Source organism: Pelodiscus sinensis, chromosome 6 (genome assembly GCF_049634645.1).
Source record: "Pelodiscus sinensis isolate JC-2024 chromosome 6, ASM4963464v1, whole genome shotgun sequence".
Classification (NCBI taxonomy): Eukaryota; Metazoa; Chordata; order Testudines; family Trionychidae; genus Pelodiscus; species Pelodiscus sinensis.
In genome coordinates this window covers 35930734-35952782 of record NC_134716.1, presented here as the reverse complement: position 1 = coordinate 35952782, position 22049 = coordinate 35930734, and the positions used below count along the sequence as shown (strand labels likewise).

The 22049-nt window shown below is 43.5% G+C and overlaps 1 protein-coding gene across 4 annotated transcripts in view; it reads right to left on the bottom strand.

Annotated features, from left to right (window-relative positions):
- The window catches only part of PCSK5 (proprotein convertase subtilisin/kexin type 5), a 327119-nt gene extending 305479 nt beyond the window's left edge, over positions 1–21640 (bottom strand). For 2 of the 4 annotated variants that reach the window (XM_025178860.2, XM_075931728.1), the window contains exon 1: positions 20906–21640. In XM_025178860.2, coding sequence (XP_025034645.2) covers positions 20906–21103 — 198 coding nt within the window. In that variant the 5' untranslated portion in view covers positions 21104–21640. The remainder of the gene's footprint in view (positions 1–20905) is intronic. The other 2 variants (XM_075931729.1, XM_075931730.1) reach the window with 2 other exon arrangements.
- Positions 21641–22049: the final 409 nt, after the last annotated feature.

Here is a 22049-nt window from a genome sequence, read left to right as displayed (position 1 = left end):
CAGACCAGGGAGACGTGGAGCAAAGCCCGGGGCCTGTGGTAGAGCAGGTGGGGCATTGCCGGTTGGTCCCGCAGCACCGTTCCTTGGCGCTACTGGACCAACCCGGCAGCACCCCAGCTGCTCTGCCCCAGGAGTCCTGATTCAGCTGCTGCTGATCAGTTTCAGCAGTGGCTGAATCAGGACGCCTGGGGCAGAGCAGCTGGGGTGCTGCTGGGTTGCTCCAGTAGCGCCGAGGAGCGGCCGCGCTACTGGACCAACCCAGCAGCACCCGAGCTGCTCTGCCCCAGGCGTCCCCAAGTCAGCCGCTGCTGAAACTGACCAGCGGATGACTACAGGAAGCCCGAGGCAGAGTTGCTCTGCCCCAGGCTTCCTGGAATCAGCTGCTGATCAGTTTCAGCAGCAGCTGACTTGGGGACGCCTGGGGTTCTTAAGTTGAATCTGTATGTAAGTCGGAACTGGTGTCCAGATTCAGCCGCTGTTGAAACTGATCAGTTTCAGCAGCGGCTGAATCTGGATGCCAGTTCCGACTTACGTACAGATTCAACTTAAGAACAAACCTACAGTCTCTATCTTGTACGTAACCCGGGGACTGCCTGTACTGTGAGTAAAAACCATCAAGTTGTTGGCATTGTATAGGGCTTAATCAATAGAATTCCTAATTAATTTAACCCTGATAGTTGGTCATTATGTTGATCATTTCACCACTCCAAATAAAAAGAAATGTTAAATTCTTCTTTTTAAAATAAAGAACCCCACTCCTCTCTTCCATTTCCCTTCAAGGGCAGAAAGAGAAGCTTTGATGCTTATTAATATCTTAAAATAAGTGACTCAAACCTTAAGAGACTCAGACACAAGATTTTTTTTCAATTCTTCAACAGATTTCTTAACATTAAACAAGATCATGTTCAGATTTCTTAGGTAAAGCTAGTTAATATTATGATGCATCATAGCCAGCCTAACCGTCCCACATAATGGAAACATAATTATAGACCCATAAATGAGAGTTTTATGAAGGGAGAGGTTCCATGATTGACCTTTAAGTTAATATCCCTGTCAAATAAAATAATGTAATGTTAAACTGATTGTTCATGCCTCTCTTTGTTAAACCAGCTATTTACCTCATTGTATTTCCATAGGAACTACAAAATAAGTGCAGCAAATACTTTAATCTCATTGCCCACAAAGTAAACAGACTTTACCCCTGACATGTGCAGTGATTTAAAGACAGTTTTGTAACCATTACCCATACAAGTTCAAGGAATAATGAATGTTGTTTGTACCCAGAAAGAATCTATGGGGGGAAATGACAATATTTGTTTCTCTAAAGAAGCTGTTGGGCAGGAAACAAGTCTCTTTAACATTTCAAGAGGTTCATGCAACCACAGCTTTTGTTCTAATCCTTTTCTTTTCTTTTCTTTTCTTTTCTTTTCTTTTCTTTTCTTTTCTTTTCTTTTCTTTTCTTTTCACTCACCAGCTGGTAATTTAAAAGATCTAGCTGGTACATGTTGTATGTAGAAAAACCTTTATTATTGTTATTACTGACTCTATCCATATTTCATGTTGTGTTAGTGGAGAAATGCAAAAGGAGAATGAAGGAAAAGAAAATGAATATACATACTGTACCTTGAATCTTCATTTAACTACTTTGCATCACTGACATATTCTATATTTTATGACTCTTCCAAATCCTAAGCATTACTGGTGGTGGAGGGATTAATTTGAACTCTTAGCAATACATGAAATAATTCTTGAAAAGAATGTGGCTTTACAAGGTTTAGCCCCTTTTATTTCAACCATGCCAATCATATAAAGATAAGTTATTAAATAGATTTTATGTTTTATTCAAACAAATTCATGGGAAAATATGCATTACTTTCCTTTGAAAATTGAAGACAAAATGTTTAACAAATATGGGCAAGTCCTGAAAACATTCACTCACCCACCAGAGTAGTCTCTTCCCATTTGCGCCAAAGTAAATCAGAAGTAAGTAACCCTGTTGAAGTTAATTGAGCTAAACTGGTTTCAGAGAGACAAGAATCTGGTCTTCTAAATAAGGGTTGCATGAACCCCTTATTACATTGCACGAAGAAGGGTTTGTAGATATGGGCACCAACTCAGATAGGGTGCTTATGTTTCTGTTCAGTTATTTTAATTTCCCCATAAAACTCACTAATGCATTAATATAAGATCGTATAACATTTAAAGTGTCTGACACATCTACATACAGTAGTAACACTATTTCCACATTACACACAAAACTGCAGCTATACATCTTTTCAGACTGTACTTTGCCTTACAAATCCAAACTCAGTTCCTATTGGCTGTATATTGATGTCTTCATTTTACTGACTTTCACATCAGACTTTATTAAGTAGTTCCCCCCGTCTTCACTAATTTTTTTTTGAAGAATAATAAAGCAGTGACTCATAAGAATGACTGGAAATGGGTTTAGCTCATCTACGTGATGTGTGGCAATATTAAATATATCTTTAGTTCAGTCACTCATTTTATCAGTGTAAACTCCTGCAACAGTGAAACTGTAACATACGTCTTTGACTTTGTCCTGTATCAAAGTCTAAAAATCTGCCACTCTGCACAATACGCTTAACAGAGCATGAATAAAGGTCAAACCATCCCAAATCCAGATTTTTCAGTGGTAAAATACACATCTTATCTGGTCAATGAAAGACATTTACAAAAGGCACTACTCTATCCTACAGAAAAATTGAGGTCTGATCCCACAACCTTTACATACATGATCAATATTTACTCATGCAGTAATCCCATTAATTTTAATGGAACTACTTATGCAAGGACACCACTTGTGCTGCGCACAGGGTTCTATAGACAGATATTGAAATCCAATACTTTTTAGTAAGTAAACACTTGTACTTGGCAGAATTTAGAGACAAGCTTCATGAAAAATAAGGGATCCTGTAGCATGCAATCCTAATTAGAAAGGAAACATCAGGAACATATTACCAGTTTATGTGAGGTTTGGCAAAACAAAATCTGGATTATGCTAAATCACTGAGCTGCTGGTTCTAGGTATAATCAGGTAGCAAACTACTGCCTATTTAATTTAGGTATATCAAGTCATAAATAAGAGAAACAAAATACATCCAGGTAAATCTAGATATCTGATCACTAGCGGTAGCTGGACTTCACTGCTTTCACTCACTTTTCTCCACAGGCTGAAGTAATTTCAATGCTGTTGCCAAGTATTGTGAGAAGTATCAGTGTGTCAGTACTATGAAATGTAGATCCAGAACTTTTCCCCTGATTGAGTCTGCATTCATCAAGATGTATGCTAGATGTTGTTTCAATCAGAGCTCAATGCAATTTCCATTAAAAATTGTGAAAAGACTCACATTAATTTAAAGTTTGTTTGAGCACTTGCGTTCCATCTGTCATTACTGGAGTAGGAGCAGGAGAGGGACCTAACTGTTTGAATTATGGACTATGTCTAGTACTGCATAACAGCCATTCTCCTGTCTTTAACACTTGCTGCCTGATGTGTACAACTAGAAATTATTAGAAAAAGTTATCTACGTCTTGATGAATCCAGGCTCAATCAGGGAAATAGTTCTGGATCTACATTTCGTGTTACTGACACACTGATACTTCTCAAAGTACGTGGGAACAGTACTTGTCTGTGGAGAAAAGTCAGTGAAAGCAGTGAAGTCCAGCTACTGCTGGTGATCAGATATCTAGATTTACCAGGGCCATTGAAAGTATAGGCAGTCCCCGGGTTACGTACAAGATAGGGACTGTAGGTTTGTTCTTAAGTTGAATTTGTATGTAAGTCGGAAATGGTACATATTGTAGGGGAAACTCTAGCCAAACATTTCTCCAGAGCTCAGTTTTATTCTCTCACACCTTACTTCCCTCAGTCCTTTATTCTCAAGCTGAGGTGTCTGCTGAGAAAAGCCGCTCCGCATCTCCCTGGTCTGCTGGGGGGAGGGGGGACGCTAACTTCGCATCTCCCTGGTCTGCTGGGGGGAAGCAGCTAGTGCGGGGTTGCCTCACCCCATTTGTAAGTAGGGATCCGATGTAAGTCGGATCCATGTAACCTGGGGACTGCTTGTATTCAGGACCAAACTTGAGGTAGGTCTATTACACACTTATAAAAATAATCTTTTGGAAATCCTTTAAAATTGTACACACATGAATACATAGCTGTATCTCAAAAATTACATGTGCAAAGGAAAGAAAAACATTTTGCCTTCACAGAATTGTTTTTATGATCGGATTCAATGTACATAATGAATGGCACAAAAGAAGAGGTATTTTAAATGTACAAACCACATTTCAAATGTAAAACGTTTCTTTTTGTGGTATATAGTTCCTGCATTACAAGGTCTCATGAATTGATTAGAACACTATTACCACTGTACTCCAGGTGTCCCTAATTTTAGAACACTGGTGATACAGACCCTAGCAGCTCTGTGTACTGCTGCTCCTCTTTCCTCTCAACTTGGGGAACAACTGTGCAGCAACGCACTCTGCCAGAGGCTTGTCTCACCACTCCCAAAGCAATGTGGGGCAGTGCCTGGGAGCAGCAGGGAATACAGAGCACCTGGTAAAGTTCCCTGCTCCCATCCCCCTCACTCCCTCTCTGGCCCAGGAAAATCTTTAATCTGACAAACCCTGTTTCCCAAGACTGCCGGATTAAAGAGGTTCAAGTCTTTGGACACATATTATTTTGAAAAGGCAGCTTTAAAATAATTAATTGCCTTAAATATATCAGAAATGTAAAGAGATAACCACTTTCTCCTGCCTCATGTGCCTGAATGTACAGTAGGGGATTATTATTTGTTTTGGATTTATGTCATTAGCATTATGTCTTCTTATCCAAATGCAACAGTTTCACTGTATTCCTAGCCCATGAGAAAGAAAGGTAAATGACTCAACACTAATAAGAAGGAAATGCTGCTCAGAGGCAGGAGAAACATCTAGCAGAGTACGTGGTTGTAGTGTCAGCACTAGTTATTAAAACCACGGAACTAATTTTCCCAAAATAGCCCACTCTGGGTGTCCCTTTTCAGAAGCTGAGTTCAGTCAACAACCCCACCTGTGTCAAGCTATCAAGCTTCAGATGATGAACATGGGCTTGGGCTGGTGGCTGAGTCAAGTGATCAGGTTCACTTGATAGTAGGGTGGGTGTGGAACTTCCTATAAGAACCCGGCCTGTTCTGCCAGAGGAAAGCAAGAGATTTGCAGGGAGTAGGAATGCCCTTTCATAAAATGTAGGGTCAGAGAGACCTGAGGAAAAAACATCTCTATGGTAACCAGACAAAAAAAAATGTAAGTGGAATTACATAATGATGGGCAGAAGCCGTAAGAAACTTGAGGAAATTCCAGGGAGGCAAGATCTGTGTTTCAGGGGAAAAAACTATTGAGCTCAGCAAGGGACTAAATTAACTGTGAGTTGGAGAAAGATGCCTTGTCACATAAGCTGACCTACGATCTGTGCTAAATAACTAAAAGGAGTAATATTTTACTTCATAAGTGTTTTGGACCAGTTTCTGAGAACCTCAAGAAAACAAATCTGAGATGGTGTTAGGGCTTGATGCCAGTTCAGGTCAGACCCTATAACACTGGGGCTCTGGTAGAAGGTATTGATGTTCCTGGATTCTTGAGTATGATCATTGGTGGGCTGGTAGCTGCAACCACATCTCTTTAATGTGTAAATTATGATGGACATCTAGGTACTTTGTCGTTAGGCTACATTGGTTTTGGTCAACAACTTTATGAATGATCTGGATGGATCACACCCTCTGCAAGTTCGTGGAGGATACTAAACTGGTGGAAGAGATAGATATGCTGGAAAGTAGGGATAGGGTCCAGAGTGACCTAAACAAATTGGAGAATTGGGCCAAAAGAAATCTGATTATGTTTAACAAAGCCCTGCCCTTAAGATGGAAGAATCCCATGCACCACTACAGGCTAGGGCCTGAGTGGCTAATCAGCCGTTGTGCAGAAACGGACCTAGGGATTGTTTGCACTTAAAGCCGATGAGAAGCTGGATATGAGTCAACAGTGTGCTCTTGTAGCTAATGGCATGTTGGGTGAATTAGTAGGAGCATTGCCAGCAGAGGGACCTAAATGATTATTCCCACTGTTTTGGCACTGGTGTGGCCACATCTGGAGTACTGCATCCAGTTTTGCGGCCCCCACTACAGAAAGGATGTAGACAAACTAGAGAAAGTCCAGTGGAGGTCAATGAAAATAATTAGGGGACTGAGGCACCATAACTTATGTGGAGAGGCTGAGGGACTGGGCTTTAGTCTTCAGAAGAAAAGAATCAGGGAGGATTTGATAGAAGCCTTCAACTACTTGACAGGGGATGGGGAGTTCCAAAAAGGATAGAGCGAGGCTGTTCTTGGTGGTGGCAGATGGCAGAATAAGAAGCAATGGTCTCAAGTCACAGTGGGGGAGATGTAGGTTGAATATTAGGAAAAAGTGTTTCACCTGGAGAGTAGTGAAGTCCTGGAATGGGCTGCTAGGGAAGGTGGTGGAATCTTCAGCCATTCTAGAGGTTTTAAAGGCGAGGCTTGGTACAGCTGTGGTTTGAATGATTTAGTTGAGGATGATCCTGCTTTGAGCAGAGGTTTGGAGGTCTCTTCCAACTCTAATCTTCTACGATTCTATGATCTGAAGACTATCCATAAGCTTCACTGACAAAGTAGCTGTTACTTCGATGGGGAAAGCTACCATGTGCTTGTAAGGATGGTGATCAGATCTTTGTATCCCTTACTCTGTGCTGGAAGCCATCTTTAAAGCCCTGAATGGATTTGGGCCTTGAGGGATCACAGCTCACTCTATAACCTGTGACAACAATGCAGCTGTGTTGTTGATGGCAGGCCAGTCTCAGTCTATGGGGCCTGCCTTTGGAATTCATTCCTCCTGGCTAGCTTACTGTAGACCAATCTGCCGTGAGGCCTTTCCCATCATTTTTAGGTAGCATTTCGTTGATTTGTTTTGGTTTGGGCTTAGTTTAGCCTATTAATTTAGGCTTCTGTATGTTTCATATTTGGGGCACAGTCAACTTCCCTTGTGAATAAAAACTATTCATGCAAGGATTTGCAGAATCAAACCCTTGTACTGGTGACAGGTGGTGTCACCACAAGCTATGTAATTTTTGTTTTTGTTTTGTTTTGTTTGTATATTATTTGTAGTTAATGCTGGTTGCCATATCAATAAGGATACAAAATTCCAGCAAAATAAATAAATAGAATGTTCTTTACTTGTTATCCAGAAGTGAATGCTACCTGGTACTTTAAGTTAAACAGCTAAAAATGTAGGCCACCATCAGATTCTAGTTTTGGATTGCTAGCACATGGATGTCAACAATGCCTTCGCTACCCACTGAACACATATACAGGCACAAATGCAGCACCTTTTTTTTAATCCTAATTTGAATAAGAATGCATAGCAATCCTTTAAATCATGAGTTCTAACAATGCATCTAAGAACTGTACTTTGGCTTTAGAGAACAAACATGAACAAAACCTGCTTTTGGCAAAAAAGAGCAAAGTTCAAGGTTGTTTTTACTTTACCAAAAAAAAAAAAAAAAAAAAAAAGAGAGAGAGACAAACCTAATGACCCTTCATGATTTTTTCATTTGTTTGAGGGTTTTTTTGTCTTGTAACATTTGCAAATATTCTAGGCTGCTGATAGGAAATCAAGTTTTCCTAATTGTTTACCACAGATTAAACACATGGTACAAACATTGGATTTTTTTTTTATTTCATTGAGGGGGAGAGGTAAAACTTCTTCCTGTTTTAAGAGACAAATTCTGCCCCAATTAATTAGGAATGGAAGCAAGTTCTATTGACTTCATGTGGAATTATTTCTGCACACAAGGCCAGAATTTGAACTTCAGTGTTTTCAGACCTCCTGTTAGAAAATTGAACTTTCCCAATTCATCAATTTGACTGTTATCTCCATTTGACATTCAAAATTACAAACACGACATGTGATTCCAAATGGGGCATGTCACAGCAGGATTTTACTCTAAAATGTAGGATACTTGTTATCTGAAAGTTATTAACCAAATAAAAAACATTCCATTAGTCAGAGTAGTGGGGAAAAATAGATGAAAAGACTCAGGCAACATGAAAAGGCTCATGAGTTGATCAAAAGTGTGGACCTGCTGCAAAATGATGAGCCTTCTTTTTCTATTACCTAATGATTCGGAGGTGTACTTCTGCAAAGGTGGGGACACATGAGTAACTTTACACTCATGAGCAGTCCCTCTTATAAGCATATCTTCTTTTACTGGCAGATGTTTTCAGGATCAGAGCTAGAGTCAGTGACTGCACTTTTTTCCAGAAGTCCTTTACAAAGGCAAAATATAACATCATGCATACAACTATTTAGGAAATATGTTTTCATGGGTAGCTTTGGTTAAATTTGGGTCAGTGGTATGTTCATGAGAGATAACAGAGCTTGTTGTTACAACTATTACTATTATTTTTGTTGAGCATTTCTAGGACATTTTGCATCTTCATATCATGTTAGTGATGACAGCTGTTTAATCCTCACACTAATAGGATTGAAGCACATGGAAGTCCAATCCTCATTCAAATCTCTAGATACTACAAATAATTATAACTTATGTTTAAACAACAATAATTCTGGCTCTGTGAAGACACATTTCTGTGTGCATGGATTCTTGCCAATGTCTCAGGTCTTAACTTTGGGTGCAACACCTCTGGCTCATATGTATATAATTTCTGTTTTGTACACTATGCACTATTGCTCAGCTTCCACATTTTCTACACAGACCTGTTGTTTTCAGTGGCTGCAGTAGTTAATCTTGCTGTCCAGGCTGTTCTATCTAAGCAAGATGCTGATCCAGCTACAAAGCAATTCAGCATAGTTAATTTCCTCTATCTTTATTCTAATGTCTTACAATTAAGCGTTTCAAATGTAGCATACGTCTGATAGAAAAGCTGCTCTACATAGGAAATCTGCTTTGTATATTTCTGATCCTTTGCAATAATGTAACTTCAAATTATATTTCTTCTACACTGAAGACATTTGAGGTAATATAAAAGGTTTATGAAAGTTGTTTTCTGGAGGCTTATGATCTATACCTTTGTCACTGACCACATCTCCAGTATGCAAGTACTGAGTGAATCTCTCCCACGAAAATATTGTAACACGATACTTGTTTTCTCTCTCTGCATACTGTTCCCATCTAAGCAAAAGTGAGACTGACATAAAAGCTGCTGGGATGTTTCCTGTAGTAAGGCTGCACCTGGTTCCTTTTCATTTGCATTGCCTTGAACTAGAGCATCCTCATTCATTTCTTTGCTTCTACTGGATACTGGCAAACAAATTATTTTGTCTGTTTAATTGCTTTGTCATTCCCAGAAGGGGTCCTTTTTGTTACTTATAAACATCAGAAGGGTGGGGCAGAAATGTTGCATGGTATTCACAAAGTGTTGTATTGCTTGGCATTTTTTCTCGCATGGGTATTACCAGAATTTCCCAGGAGTTAGATGTACAGCTTCATTTATGAGCAGATGCCCTATCTATGGAACAGCCAAAGTCCTAATTTCATTTGCAGTTTGAGATTTTTTTTCCCCTTGCTTTCTTTACCAGTTCAATCAATTTCTATTCATGGCCACCTAGTTCTTTCATGATCAGATCTCGGCTATATACCACAATGCTACCTGCAACAACCTCCACCCCAAACTGTCTTTGCAGGGCTTCCTACTGTCTCTGCTGATACTCTTCTGGACTAGTTGCCATTGCAAAGGGTGTTTCAAGCTACAAGTATCATCCATAGAGGATCCAGAACATTGCCAAATAACTGCTTTCTGTCTCCTCCCCTATGTGCCAGTAGCCATCTTTGGCAACCATGACTGGAAGACCTTGGGTTTTTGTTTGGTTTGATCTTTCTTCTTCTAGGGTTGGCAAGGGATAGCATGAGCACTGGAGTATTTTCTTAAATCTGTAGGTTAGATACAGATCCATAGCTGGCAACCCTATAACTAGCACCAAATTGCTGGTCTAGTCAGTCGGACCTATGATTTTGGTACACATCTTCTTTCAAAAGGTTATTTGCATTTACTCTGAAATGTGCCTTTAACAGCGCTGGTAATTTTGCTTTCTTGACTTTGGGCGCACCTCCAACAATACTTTCCTAGCAGGCAACCAAGAACATGAAACAGAACCCCATTTCCAGCCATTATCTTTTTCTGTATGTGGGGAAATATCATCTGTAGATACAGTGTCCATTTTTATTGATTCGTTCTGACACTCTCTCTGTAATCAGCCTCCCATTTCATCAGATTTTTCAGCTCCTTCAACCCCTTTCACTGCTTGAAAGTTTAAATCTAATTAATTCTTACACTTAAAAATGTATTTCAGTGCATCTAAGGACTTCGCGTAGAATAATCGTATAATGGTGTCTGACTCCACCATACTGTAAACCCATTTTGTTTTCCATTTTGTCTTATTTACGTTACTCCCCGTAGATTATTAGTTTGCATGTGAAATCACAGCCCATAGTGCACATGATTGTTACTCAGCTCCTTACCAGCACTCGCATTTACTGATCTGAATTGCTATTTCATTTTAGTCTTAACTACACCTACAAGATATCTAATGCTGAATGTGGATTCATCTGCTATGCTCTCCTCTTTGTATTGTGCCATGGGTGTCTTCTTTTGCTGCCTGCTAGCTTTGCAAAAATACTCTTTTCCTTTCCTTTTCTTCAGATCTCTTCAGAAGATGGACACTTCTTGATGACCCTGGAATGTTTGCTAGCACAATAGCAGTAGCAGACAGTCTGCACGTTATGCTCACTCTGTAGAGTTGTGGCTATTTATTGACATCTGCCTTTCTTTCTTGCTCAGCTGAGGTCTTTCCCTATAAAGTTTACCTCAGGATTTAATTTTCTCAGCTGCATTCCTGCATTTTTGCTATCTCTGCATAAGCACATTGTTAATAACATATCCACAACAGCCCCCGTGAACCACTAGGCAAGGTTGGGGGGGCTGAATCTACACTCCCATAAATGGCAGGGCCTTGGGCAGAAGGGACTGGGTTGAGGCATCCAGCCCTCTGCACAATCCGGAGGCTGGCACCACCTGGCACCACCCCTCCAGGACCATCTCAGTGCTCAGTGCTCTGGCAGCAATTTAAAGGGGCCAAGGATTCCTTTGAATCGCTGTAATGGTGGCCTGGGAATCCCGGGTTCCTTTGAATCACTGAGTCCCAGGGCAATTGCTCCCTTTGACCCCCTACGTTCACCCCCTCACTCCCCACCATCAGGCCTGCTTATCTAGTTTAGGATGTTTTAACATCCTAGCTCTGGCTCCTGTATTTGTGACTAGGACTATGTAAATTCATTACACAAAGACCCAAATTCTCATGTGGCTATGCCCTGTTTCAGTTTCATGACCTCCTGAACTGAGATCTGAGTGTCTTGTCTTCTGTATTGAATCTTTAAATATAACAGTCCTGGGTGGTTGAAAGTGCTTCTATAGAGCATCATGGGTCTATCAGCCTGCATTTCTGCATCAGCCAGTGTGAGATGCCAGTGACAGCACCCCTTCCACCCCCCACTCAATGAAAGGAAGCAATCCTTATTTTAGGATTTTTCTTTTTTAGTTCAGCTGCAACTTTTTCGTGACCGTCTGACTTTAAAATTTACTATCAAGTTACCAGCAAGCTCCCTTGTAACCCACAGGCAACAAGACAGGAAAGTTGCTAGCAGAATTCTCCTCAATCTTTCTGAACAATCAATCTTTCTTCTTTCAACAACAGCTTCTCTGTGCCTTTGCTAGATCTTCAGGTTTGGAGCTGATTAATATTTATTCCCTGTTTGGGTGATGTCCTAAAAGCATGAAAATCCTACACAACACTCCTGATCCTGGGGTGTAGACTAGATTTTTTTTTCAAATCATTATGAAGCACAGAACACTAATATTATAATAAATAGTGTAATCTGCAATTCCCATAGGCTGGTTCCTCGCATGCCCACATAGCTTGTGATATTATATAGGAGACTTTTAGAGCTTGTTATGTTATCCTTCAAACACGGAGAGTCCTTATTGTCTTGCCCAAGGCAGAATACCAGGCAAGATGTAGTCTGTTGCCTCCAGAAGATGAGGGAAAGGTGGTGGTAGGCCACTAGCTGCATTTCCCAGCCCAGATGAAATCAGGGGAAGGGAAAGAATGATCTTTTGGGACAATCAAGGGCTGAAGGGAGAAGTTGTGGGGATGGTGAGGGTACCTACATACTCACCCCTTCCCTGGAATCAAGAAAGGACCCACTTACCCACCCCCTTTTAGGATGGAGGCAACAGGTTATTTTTTTATCCCATTCCTCTGGAGCCACAGAAAGGAAATCTTCACTCCCTCCCTCTTTTCCAAGGGTAAAAGCCTGTTTTCTTTACCACTCTTATTGCATGATTAGGAAGAGGTAGAGTGCTTCACCTGAGCTAGGAGCAGTGCTTATGGCTGATGCAGGCAGCAGAAAAGGGGAACTGGAAAAACAAACTGATCGCAAACTGCAAGAGGATCGCAGCTTCATAAAGTTAAGGAAAACCCATGCAACCAACCCATTATCAGCCTCCTTTTTATACCATAGGAAGAGGAGGAAGACAAGGTTAAGTGATTTTTCCCAAAACCATGGAAGGCAGTGTCAGAGCCAGAGCTGCTGACTTTTTAACCTCTTCTTGATTTTAAACTAGTGTTTCTTTCTGCAATATACAGAGAACATTTTAGTTCTAAGCCACAAATTTATTTCCAGGGAAAAGCTGTATTTACAGGAAACAAGGAAAGTACATCGACTCCAGCTATGTAATTAACATAGACCTGGTCTGAATTATACTAACTTGTAGCAGCTTCTCCAAGAAGCCATCTTCTGGACAGAGTTCAATACAGTGCACTCCTGCCCCATTCTAGGCACAGCTGGGAGGAAATGTTATAGAGACAGCTTAACACCAGCCAGGGATTCCCACACACAAAAGGAACTCACCAACTGCCAATTTAGAGTGGGTCAGAATCTCCCTTCTTAAGACTACCAAGAAAAATGTCATCACTGAACATCAGAGTTCAGGATGTTACATCATCTCTTACCACACTTCTGTCATACAAAGGCCCACTCTAACACACGCAGCTTAGGGACTGTCACACTTGGCTTCACACTATGGCAACTCTGTTGCCTTTAATGGAGTTACTATTGATGTACACTAGGCCTATTGTCAATAACTAAGCACCATGGCCCTGATCCAGCTCCCATTAAAGTAAATGGAAACAGTCCCACTAATTTAAATCTAAGCAAGATCTGGTCCAACAGTATGACTTAATATGGTCAAAATCTACAGCACTACCTACAGTTATCAAAATGAGCCTTCATCACTAAGACATTCTTACCAAAATAAAAAAACCCACATAGTGAATAAATTTCATGAATATCCGTAATCAAGGCTTGATTACCTACTTGTCAAAACCAATAAGGGGACCTGCATCATCAGTTTCTGCAGGATTGTGGCTTCCCCCTTTATAAACAAACAGTTCTAGCTCTTATGTCTAGGAAGACAATCTTCTAAACAAGAATCAAATATTCTTCCATGTCATCTTCCCAACACCTCAGCTGCTGTTCGTTGCTTTCTCAAGTCAGACAAAGAATGAAATTAGTAACATTCTGGTTAGTTTTCCTGCAGTTATTCAAATAACTATCCATGACAGTACACTTGTCAAGACTTATGGCAATGTCATTGTCAATGTCATGCTGGTAAAGGTAAGAAAAAAATACCATACTGCCTGTGCAGGTGGAGTTATTCACAGGAAAGAATGATGAAAAAATGGAGACTACGACAGCGGTTGCTTAGCAAAAACGTCTCTCTCTCTCTTTCTCCTTTTCTTCATTCCACGGCCTCCTGGCAGATAAAAGTATCAGAAAACCCCTTCTTCCTCTGGGAATGAAAAGAAGATTGGAACTTCCAGTTCATCAATTATCTACTGGGCAGACCGAAATAAAAGATGGAATCCCTAAGGAGGCTTCACAGACAGCACGCTGGTAGAAATCTCCAACTTACCAGAAACCGAGAGTAGCAGGGATCTGGACTTCTCTTCAATATTTTGCGTCTGGGCCTCATCTATCTATCATATCTACCCATGACTAGTTGATCTAGTTATCTAATGTCTGATTAGGTTTTCTGGCCACGGCCAGTATTAAAACACCAGCCAAACAATGAAAACGAACTCAGATATTTGAAGAACATGTTAGACGCAATCACCTGAACAAAGCAAAATATACAAGAACTAACTTCCATGCACCATCAAGGAACAGTTAAATCACACACAAAAAAACATAAAACATATTTTCTACAGCCCTGTCCGTGTATTGTCTGAACTTCATACCATAACCGCCACCCATTATTGCATCTCCAATGGTCATCTCTTTTCTCAAGTCAACATTGAGTATCACTTTTCTGCAGAGATGATTAGAGCATCTTTCCTGATTTAGCCCTAAATTAACTTGCACTCTGACTAAATCTCATTCTCTGGCTTGTTTTTCTTCTAACTTCTTTCACCTCCACTCATTCAAAATAGACAGATCAGCTGATAAGGAAAGCACCTTGAATCTAATCTCTCCATCTCTACTGCTCCCTTCAGTTCAATTTAGTCAATTGATAATATTCTCAGGATCTTCCTGGTTTGCAAGTCTTCCCACAGTCACTTCTGAAACAGTGTTCATATTAGGAATCAGTTTTTATATATGACCTTATTGTCTCTTATCTAGACTTTTGTAATTCTTTTATTCCTTGGGGCAAATGCCTGCTGAAGTCAATTTCAGGATTCACACTGACTTTAAGGAGCCAAGATGTAACCTTTTGTACATTATTTCTAAAGCCCAACTCTCAAATCTTCAATTATTTCAAAATGTACCTCTTTGTCCTTTCTCTCCAGAGGTGGTAATATGCCATGTTCAGAATCCTGTAATAGTTTCATGTCCACTTCAGATTGCTTGTGGATCTGTTCTTCTGTGCAATGAGCAATTTAGACCCAACATAAAGATAGCACCTCTCTTGCTGATCCAATCAAAAGAAGACTCTCTTTCAGTTCACCTAGAAGTAATATTGTCTACAAAACTAAAATTGTAACGATCTTGGCTGCCATCATATGCATACGGAGTCTGCTACGGCAGTGGTTCCCAGCCGCCGGTCCGTGGACTGGTGCTGGGCTGCAAACTGCTGGTTGCCAGGCCCCGGCACAAGGACAGGCCACTCCCAAGCCTTGTTGATTGGCTCTGGGCTTCTGGAGCAAGGCCCAGTCTGTGCAGAAACCCCCCTTCTCGTCTCCCTGGAATTGTTGGCTTCTCTGTATGACACTGCCTTGATGTGGAGGATGCTGCCCAAGCCCAGGGGCAGGAGGGCCCCTGGGGCAGGGGAAGCTGCTCGCTAGAACCCGGCAGGGGCTCTGGGAGCCAGGGCTGGGCTCGGTCTGGGCAACAGGAAGCAACCTGCAGCTGCAGCTCGTGGTGACTCTGGGGCCAGACTCCAGGCCAAATCCCTGAGTCCCAGTGGGGGCTGCTGCTGGGCCCCTGGAGCCTGAGCTGCAGCCGGGAGGGGGAATCTCCAGCAGGGCCAGTCCCACTGCTCCCCAGGATCCTCTCTCAGGGCAGCACCCCCAGACTAGTGAGCCACTGCCCCAGGGCAGGCAGCACTTGTGGGGGCAGGTCAGAGAGACCCTTCCTTTCTCCTGGGAGCAGAGCCCCCAGTGATCCAGGGCTGCAGGGGGAAGGCTTGGCCATGGGCTACTCACAGTGGAATTGGCTGCGATTCCTGCCTGGGGCCCAGGGAAGCTGCTGCCAGCTCCCAGCATGTGCAGAGCAGGTGGAGCCAACCCTGGGGGAGTTATGAGGGGCTGAAGAGGGATGGGGGCAGATAAGGGGGAGATGGGAGAAGGGATGTGTGAAATTGGGGCAGGAGGGGGGTGCAGGAGGCACTGAACGGGGACTGGGAGGATTCAGGAAAACTTATGGGATGGGACTAGGGGTGCAATGGAGGGACACTCTGAGCGGGAGTTACAAGGAAAGAACAGGAGATGTGGGGAGGGGAGGCTGTGGGGAGACTGGGAGTAAGAGCAACCTAGCAGAGGAAGGGAGAGACACAGGGAAGGGGTTGTACAGAATGAGATGTGGGAGATACAATGGCAGCTTCCCCACCCTAAGGGTTAGGAGCTGGGGAGGGAAGAGGTGACTGGTGGTAGCACTTGGGGGCACCAGCTTCTATGCCCCTGACAAAATTTCAGTTGCTAAATAGGATGCCCCCTGCACCCCTCCCTCTGCAGGCACCAGTCACCCCTGGGAGAGGGGTTACCCCACCCAGCAGCCAGAGGGGAATTCTTACTGTTAATTTTTTAGTGTTGTAGATATCGTCAAACTCTGATCCATTACGACATGTATTGTGTGCGTACAGATGCTATGTAAAAATTAATTACCATAATGAATGTGCAAATATGCAAATAAAATGTTACTGGTCTGCCAAAAGTTTGTGAATGGGTTTGCCAATCTGCAGGATAAAAAAGGTTGGGAATCACTGTGCTAAGGTACTTAAGGGTGTAATCAGATAAAAAAAAACACAATTCTTCTCACAATCGTTTAGAATTTCTCGTGTTCTATTCTCCTGTCTATTCCCTGTGCTCTGTAACTATTAGATTTCTCTCAGCCATTGCCTTTCCACAATAAATAGTAGATTCTCATCTAGTATTGGCATAGATTTTTCTCCCTCACTTTCCATGCTTTTTGTTGTTGGTCAGATTGATTCCTCCACTCTTCAAATCCATGTTAACAACCATCACTTTTCCCTTGCCTGTGACTTCTAATTCTCCCTAATAATTAGACAGCCAAATCCTATTCCTTAGACTTCCCAATTTCCTTTCCTTAATTTTTGTCCTTAAAATGTAACCCTCAAATCTTTCATCTGTGCGCTATAAACTCTACATATACTACCTGCAAGATAACCAGTATGCTTTGTTTTACATGTAGAGATTACATACATTTTGTTATACTTGACAAGAATGATGCTATTTTTTAACTTGTATTATGTACACTCTGAATCACATAGTTCTATGCTATCCACATGGTAACATAGTATGTGGAATTAAAATCATATACCTGTAGACCTATGATCACCCAACCAGTAGATCGGGATCTACTGGTAGGTCTTGGAGCCTCTGACAGGTGATCCTAACTGGTTTGGCTATCAAGCACAGCACTTCAGCAGCCTCTCCCCCCCCCACTGCCTGCTGCTCCTGCCCTCTACTTTGGAGCTGCCTCCAAGAGCCTCCTGCTTGCTCTTCAGGGGAGGGGAAGCAGAAGAGGAGTGTTGATGTCAAGATGTCAGCCTCCCTCCACTCCAATATCCAGTGCCCACAGGGCAGGGCCTGGGAGAAGGGGTAGGATGGGGCAGGACCTCTAAAAAGGAGTGGGGAAGGTAGGACAAGGGTATTTGGGTTTAAGGTAGATCCTGGACTGACTTAAATTGAAAAGGTGATCTTGTACTTAAAAAGGTTGAAGACCACTGCTGTAGACCCAGCAATCTGGCAACTTGTTGAAACAGTATCAAATTTTAAGAGGGGTGGAATGATACAGAACAGACCCCTCACGTGAATACACAGGGACATACATGTGATGCCAAAATGCCACTTGGAGAACATTTCGGTAGAAGTGAGGAGTGATAAGAAATTTAAAAGTGCCAGACCTAGGCAAATCAAATGCATGCTACTGTAAAACACATAAATATGTAATACACCATGGCCTGGGTTCTCTGTTTGATAGAGCAAAGTGACATCTAGTAGCCAAAACATGAGTAGTTATCTCCATGAATGGTTTACTATACATCCACTGCCAGGTTTTTCCTGTTTAAAGCTTAGTAGCAAGCAGAATCAACTACCAGGCCTGTTCATGTCATCACTAATGCACGCTTGTTCCCTCACACACATAGCTCCCAGTTAAAATATTCCTATAGTCTTCCTTTTCTTTATTTGCATACTGCATGGTTGCATACCTAAATAATACTTAAATGAAGGGCATTCACCTCTTTATTCACCTTTTATTCGCCTCTTTAATTTTTAGATCTATTTATGCATTTTCCAATTGTTTATTATTTATATGCTCTGTATTTTGTCCCCTCCTCTGCACACCTGATCAGCAATGTATGTATTATTAACATAAGGCCATAGGTGTATACATGGCACTTCACACTGATACACAATAAGCCAAAAGCTACTGTTTTCCTTGTTTATCCAATAGAAGGTTTGGGTGTGCAAGGAATGCAGGGTCAGGCCCTACAGTAGCCATTTGGCATGGAAGATAATCCTTTTCCATAGATCTTACTATATGACCGGTTTCTGTACTTGAACAATACAGTAATGCTCAAACTACTGAGGTAAACGTGAAAATACAAAAAGAAAGAAAGAAAGAAAGAAAGAAAAGAAAAGGCCCAGAAAAAATAAACACAAAAACAGTAGTGCAGGATGCTACAATATTTGATATAAATGGCAATTTGGAGTGAAATTTTGCAAAGAGTAAGTGCAATTTGCCCTTGTAATTCTGTGCCCCTAAAATAGGAGTATTTGTTCCTGTAACTTTCAATACAATGAAACACTATCTGTTAATTGATTTTATTGTACTAACAATTGGGTGTGTGTTACTGTCCTTTGATCTGATGGGGTGAAAAAGATCTGAAGTGCAACTGTATTTCTGTGAATTTCTTCCATGAGATGCAAAAGTGTTCTGTATATGTTACATTTTGTGTTCTAAACTTTTAATTGGGGTAATAAAAAGTACAGCAAATAAAACTATTTACAAAACAGTATTGTTTATTTTGAATCACTCAGAATCAATGTATGCTATGCTTTGGATAATCTCTCACACTTTATAAGGCTAAATAATACCAAGAAATGTGTGATATACCAAGCAGGGAGTACATTACAAAAGAGTTTCCTTGACCCTTTTTTTCCTCACTGTAGTATCTGTGCCTAGATACAGCAGCAGACTATTTCTAAAAGAGCCTGGATCCAGCAAGAACCAGATGTTTCCTCACTCCAAGTGTCTGGATCCAATAATTTTCTCAGGGTTTGTTTTTGGATCCAGACAGATCCAGGTGTTTTCTAACTAAACATCTGTGGATTCAACAGAGTCGCCATGAAACTAACTGAGCATAGATCAAGGAAGATTTGTATGATTGTGTGTTAAATCTGCTTGAATTCAAGAAGATATTGTCTCTCTTTCCCATTTTAATTGTATTATGAATCAGAGAAAGGGGAAACTAATTTGAGTGTACATATATACAAATTTAGGAAAGTGATTCTCCCCCATTGACATGAATGCTGTGACAATCTACATTTCTGAGTACACGTCCTGCCAGAATCTGTACATCAGCCCCCCGAATGCCCACTATGCAGGCACAGACCACTTCCTCTGCTCGGCCTCAATCTTTTCCCCCTCTCCATGCACACATGGATTTTAACAGGACTAGTATGGCTTATTTTTCCTCTCTCCACGCTGCCTGCTATAAACCGTAGCGGCTGCAAGACGGCACGTTGGCATCTAGGGGCACAAAAGGACTCCCCTTGGCCACCTTCTCCCCCCTTCCTCAGCCCCAATCCCCCCAGCATGTGTCCACAATGGGGGGGGCTAGAATCTCTCCCACTCCCACCTTGGCCAAAGCAGCCGCTGTGTCCTAGGCTCGTGTGTCACAATCTGCTTGTTCAGGGAGCTCCGGTTTTTCCGAGCCTGGGCTCAAAGTTCAGGCTGTGGAACGGCGCAGATGGAGCGAGGCGCGATGCCCTGATCTCTCTTGGCCGGAGCTGCTACGCCTTGCCTCCGAGCTATCTCCTCCTCCCCAAGCACGTCCCCAGCGGCAGAAGGCTCCGAGCCGCAGAGCCACTTCCCCGCAGCGTCAGCAGGCGAGGGTCATTCCCCTCAGATGCATTTCATTTGTGCGAGAAACGTGCGCCCCTGAACGCCCCCAGCTGCGGCTGGCGGGGAGCCCGGGGGTGGGACGGATTCCAAGCCTGGCCGGAAATTTACCTGGCTGAACTAGCGCGTCTTTTGGCTCGATCGCTGTGTCCTTGTTCCCATCACTCACCCCCCGGAGCTGAGCTTTATTGGGCATTCAGAGCAATCCGCAATAGCCACCGGGCACCGTCTGTGAGCACCGATTCGCCCCGCACTTTAACAGCCCCGCTCCTCTACCTGCTGGGCTCACTCCTCGAGAGCGCTCAGCCCGCCCCAGCCCCGGGACACAGAGGAGGGGTGGGGAGCCGGGGTGTTTGTTCCCCCCTCTCCCCTCTGACTCCAGCAGCTGTGTGAAGGCAGGAAGTTTGCAACGTCTCCTGGCTGGGCGCTTTGCCCGCTCCCACCTCGCGAGGAGCCGTCTGAGCCGTGCCCAGGGCGCTGCACCGAGACCATCCCCCGCCCCGCTCGCGCGATCCCTCCCCAAAAAAGTGTCTGCCGAGAGGAGCTTCGGGCTGGCTGGGTGCACACGCGTCAGTCCCCCCCCCCCCCCGACTCCCCGGCCCCCTGCACACAAGGACACACACGCCCGCGTCCGATTAAAACCTCCGGGCTACACCTGGCCTAGCACAAAACCTGCCCGGCTGCCCCACAAGCCAACGCGACGGGGTCGAAACCTCTCCCCCTCCCCGCCACCACAAGCCACCGGCAGGTCTGCAACTCTCCCCTGCCCCCGAGCCGCGCAGGACGCCCCACGCGCGGGGAGTCCAGCCCGCAGGGCAAACTTCTCCCCGCCCCCTGGCGCTGCCCTGCGCGCCCTTCCGCAACTTTGGGTGCCAGCCCCGCCTGAGCCGCGGCAGCGCATCGGCAGCGTTCCCCTCTGGCAGCGCACGCAGCTCGAAGGAGGGTTACCTGTCCTATATTGACGTATCCGTACTTGCTAGCTATCCTGCTGGCTTCCTCGTGCCCCCCAGCTATCCGCACAGCCCAGTGGTTGGTGTACATGCGAGTCCTGCAGGCGGGCAGCAGGAACCCCAGCAAGAGGGTGAGCAGGCAGAGCAGGTCCCCTCCTCCGCCGCCTCCCCAGCAGCAGCGACTCTTCCAGCCCATCTTCTCCTCCTGTGCAAACAACTTCGCCTCCCTTCGGCCGAGGCTCCTCTCTCACCTCCAGGCGACAGCAGCAGCAGCAGCAGCAAGTCCTCCAAAGTTACCCCGAAGAGGCAACTAGAAATAGCTTGGAATATTGCATTGAACTTTCTTTGGGTTTAAATGATCAGAGGTTCGGAATGCCTATGATTTCCCAGCAACTGTGGTTATTAGGAAGCTCCCGCCTCTCTCCAGGGACCAAGGAACTTGCTAGGAAAGCGTCTCTCCCAGTTGCTGAGCTTCAGGCTTCTCCCTCTTTGCCCTGCTCCATGGAAAGTCTTCTCTCTGTAGGGAGGGAGGTGTCCTCTGCTTTTCCTTCTTTCTCTGGTGTCCCCCCCTCTGCTTATCTGCTCTCTTTATTTTCTTCTTCTCCTTCTCTTTCTCCCTCCCTCCCCCTGCCCGGAGTACAGCAGCAGCAGCAGGCAGTGTGTTGAGTGTTGGCAGCTGAGCTCCTCAGTTCAGTCAGCCTGTGTGTAACCTCCCTCCCTCCCTCCCTCTTGAGTAGTGAGTGCGGAGTGTGAGTGGAAATGGCAGCAGCGCCTTCTCTGCATAAGTCACTGTGCACCCCCCTTCTCTCCTCCCGGCTGAGACCAGGAGCCAGCCCGGTCCTAGCGCCTTCCTTTTCCCAAATACACACACACACACACACACAAAGCCTCGAACAAGCAGCGCGAGGTGAGCGCCCACTATTTAAAACACACAGCCAACCACGAAAGTGGATTTGATTCAATTCATGATTCACTTCGGGGCAAAGAACCGCGGATTGTAATAAGCGTGCAATGATACTGTCACAGGGAGTACAACCAGATCCTAGAGCTCCAGGACACACGCAGAGATATGTCAAGCCCTACTCCAAAATCATGCATTAGAAGTGTATAACATAGGTTTTTATGCCTTTCAATTAATTAAT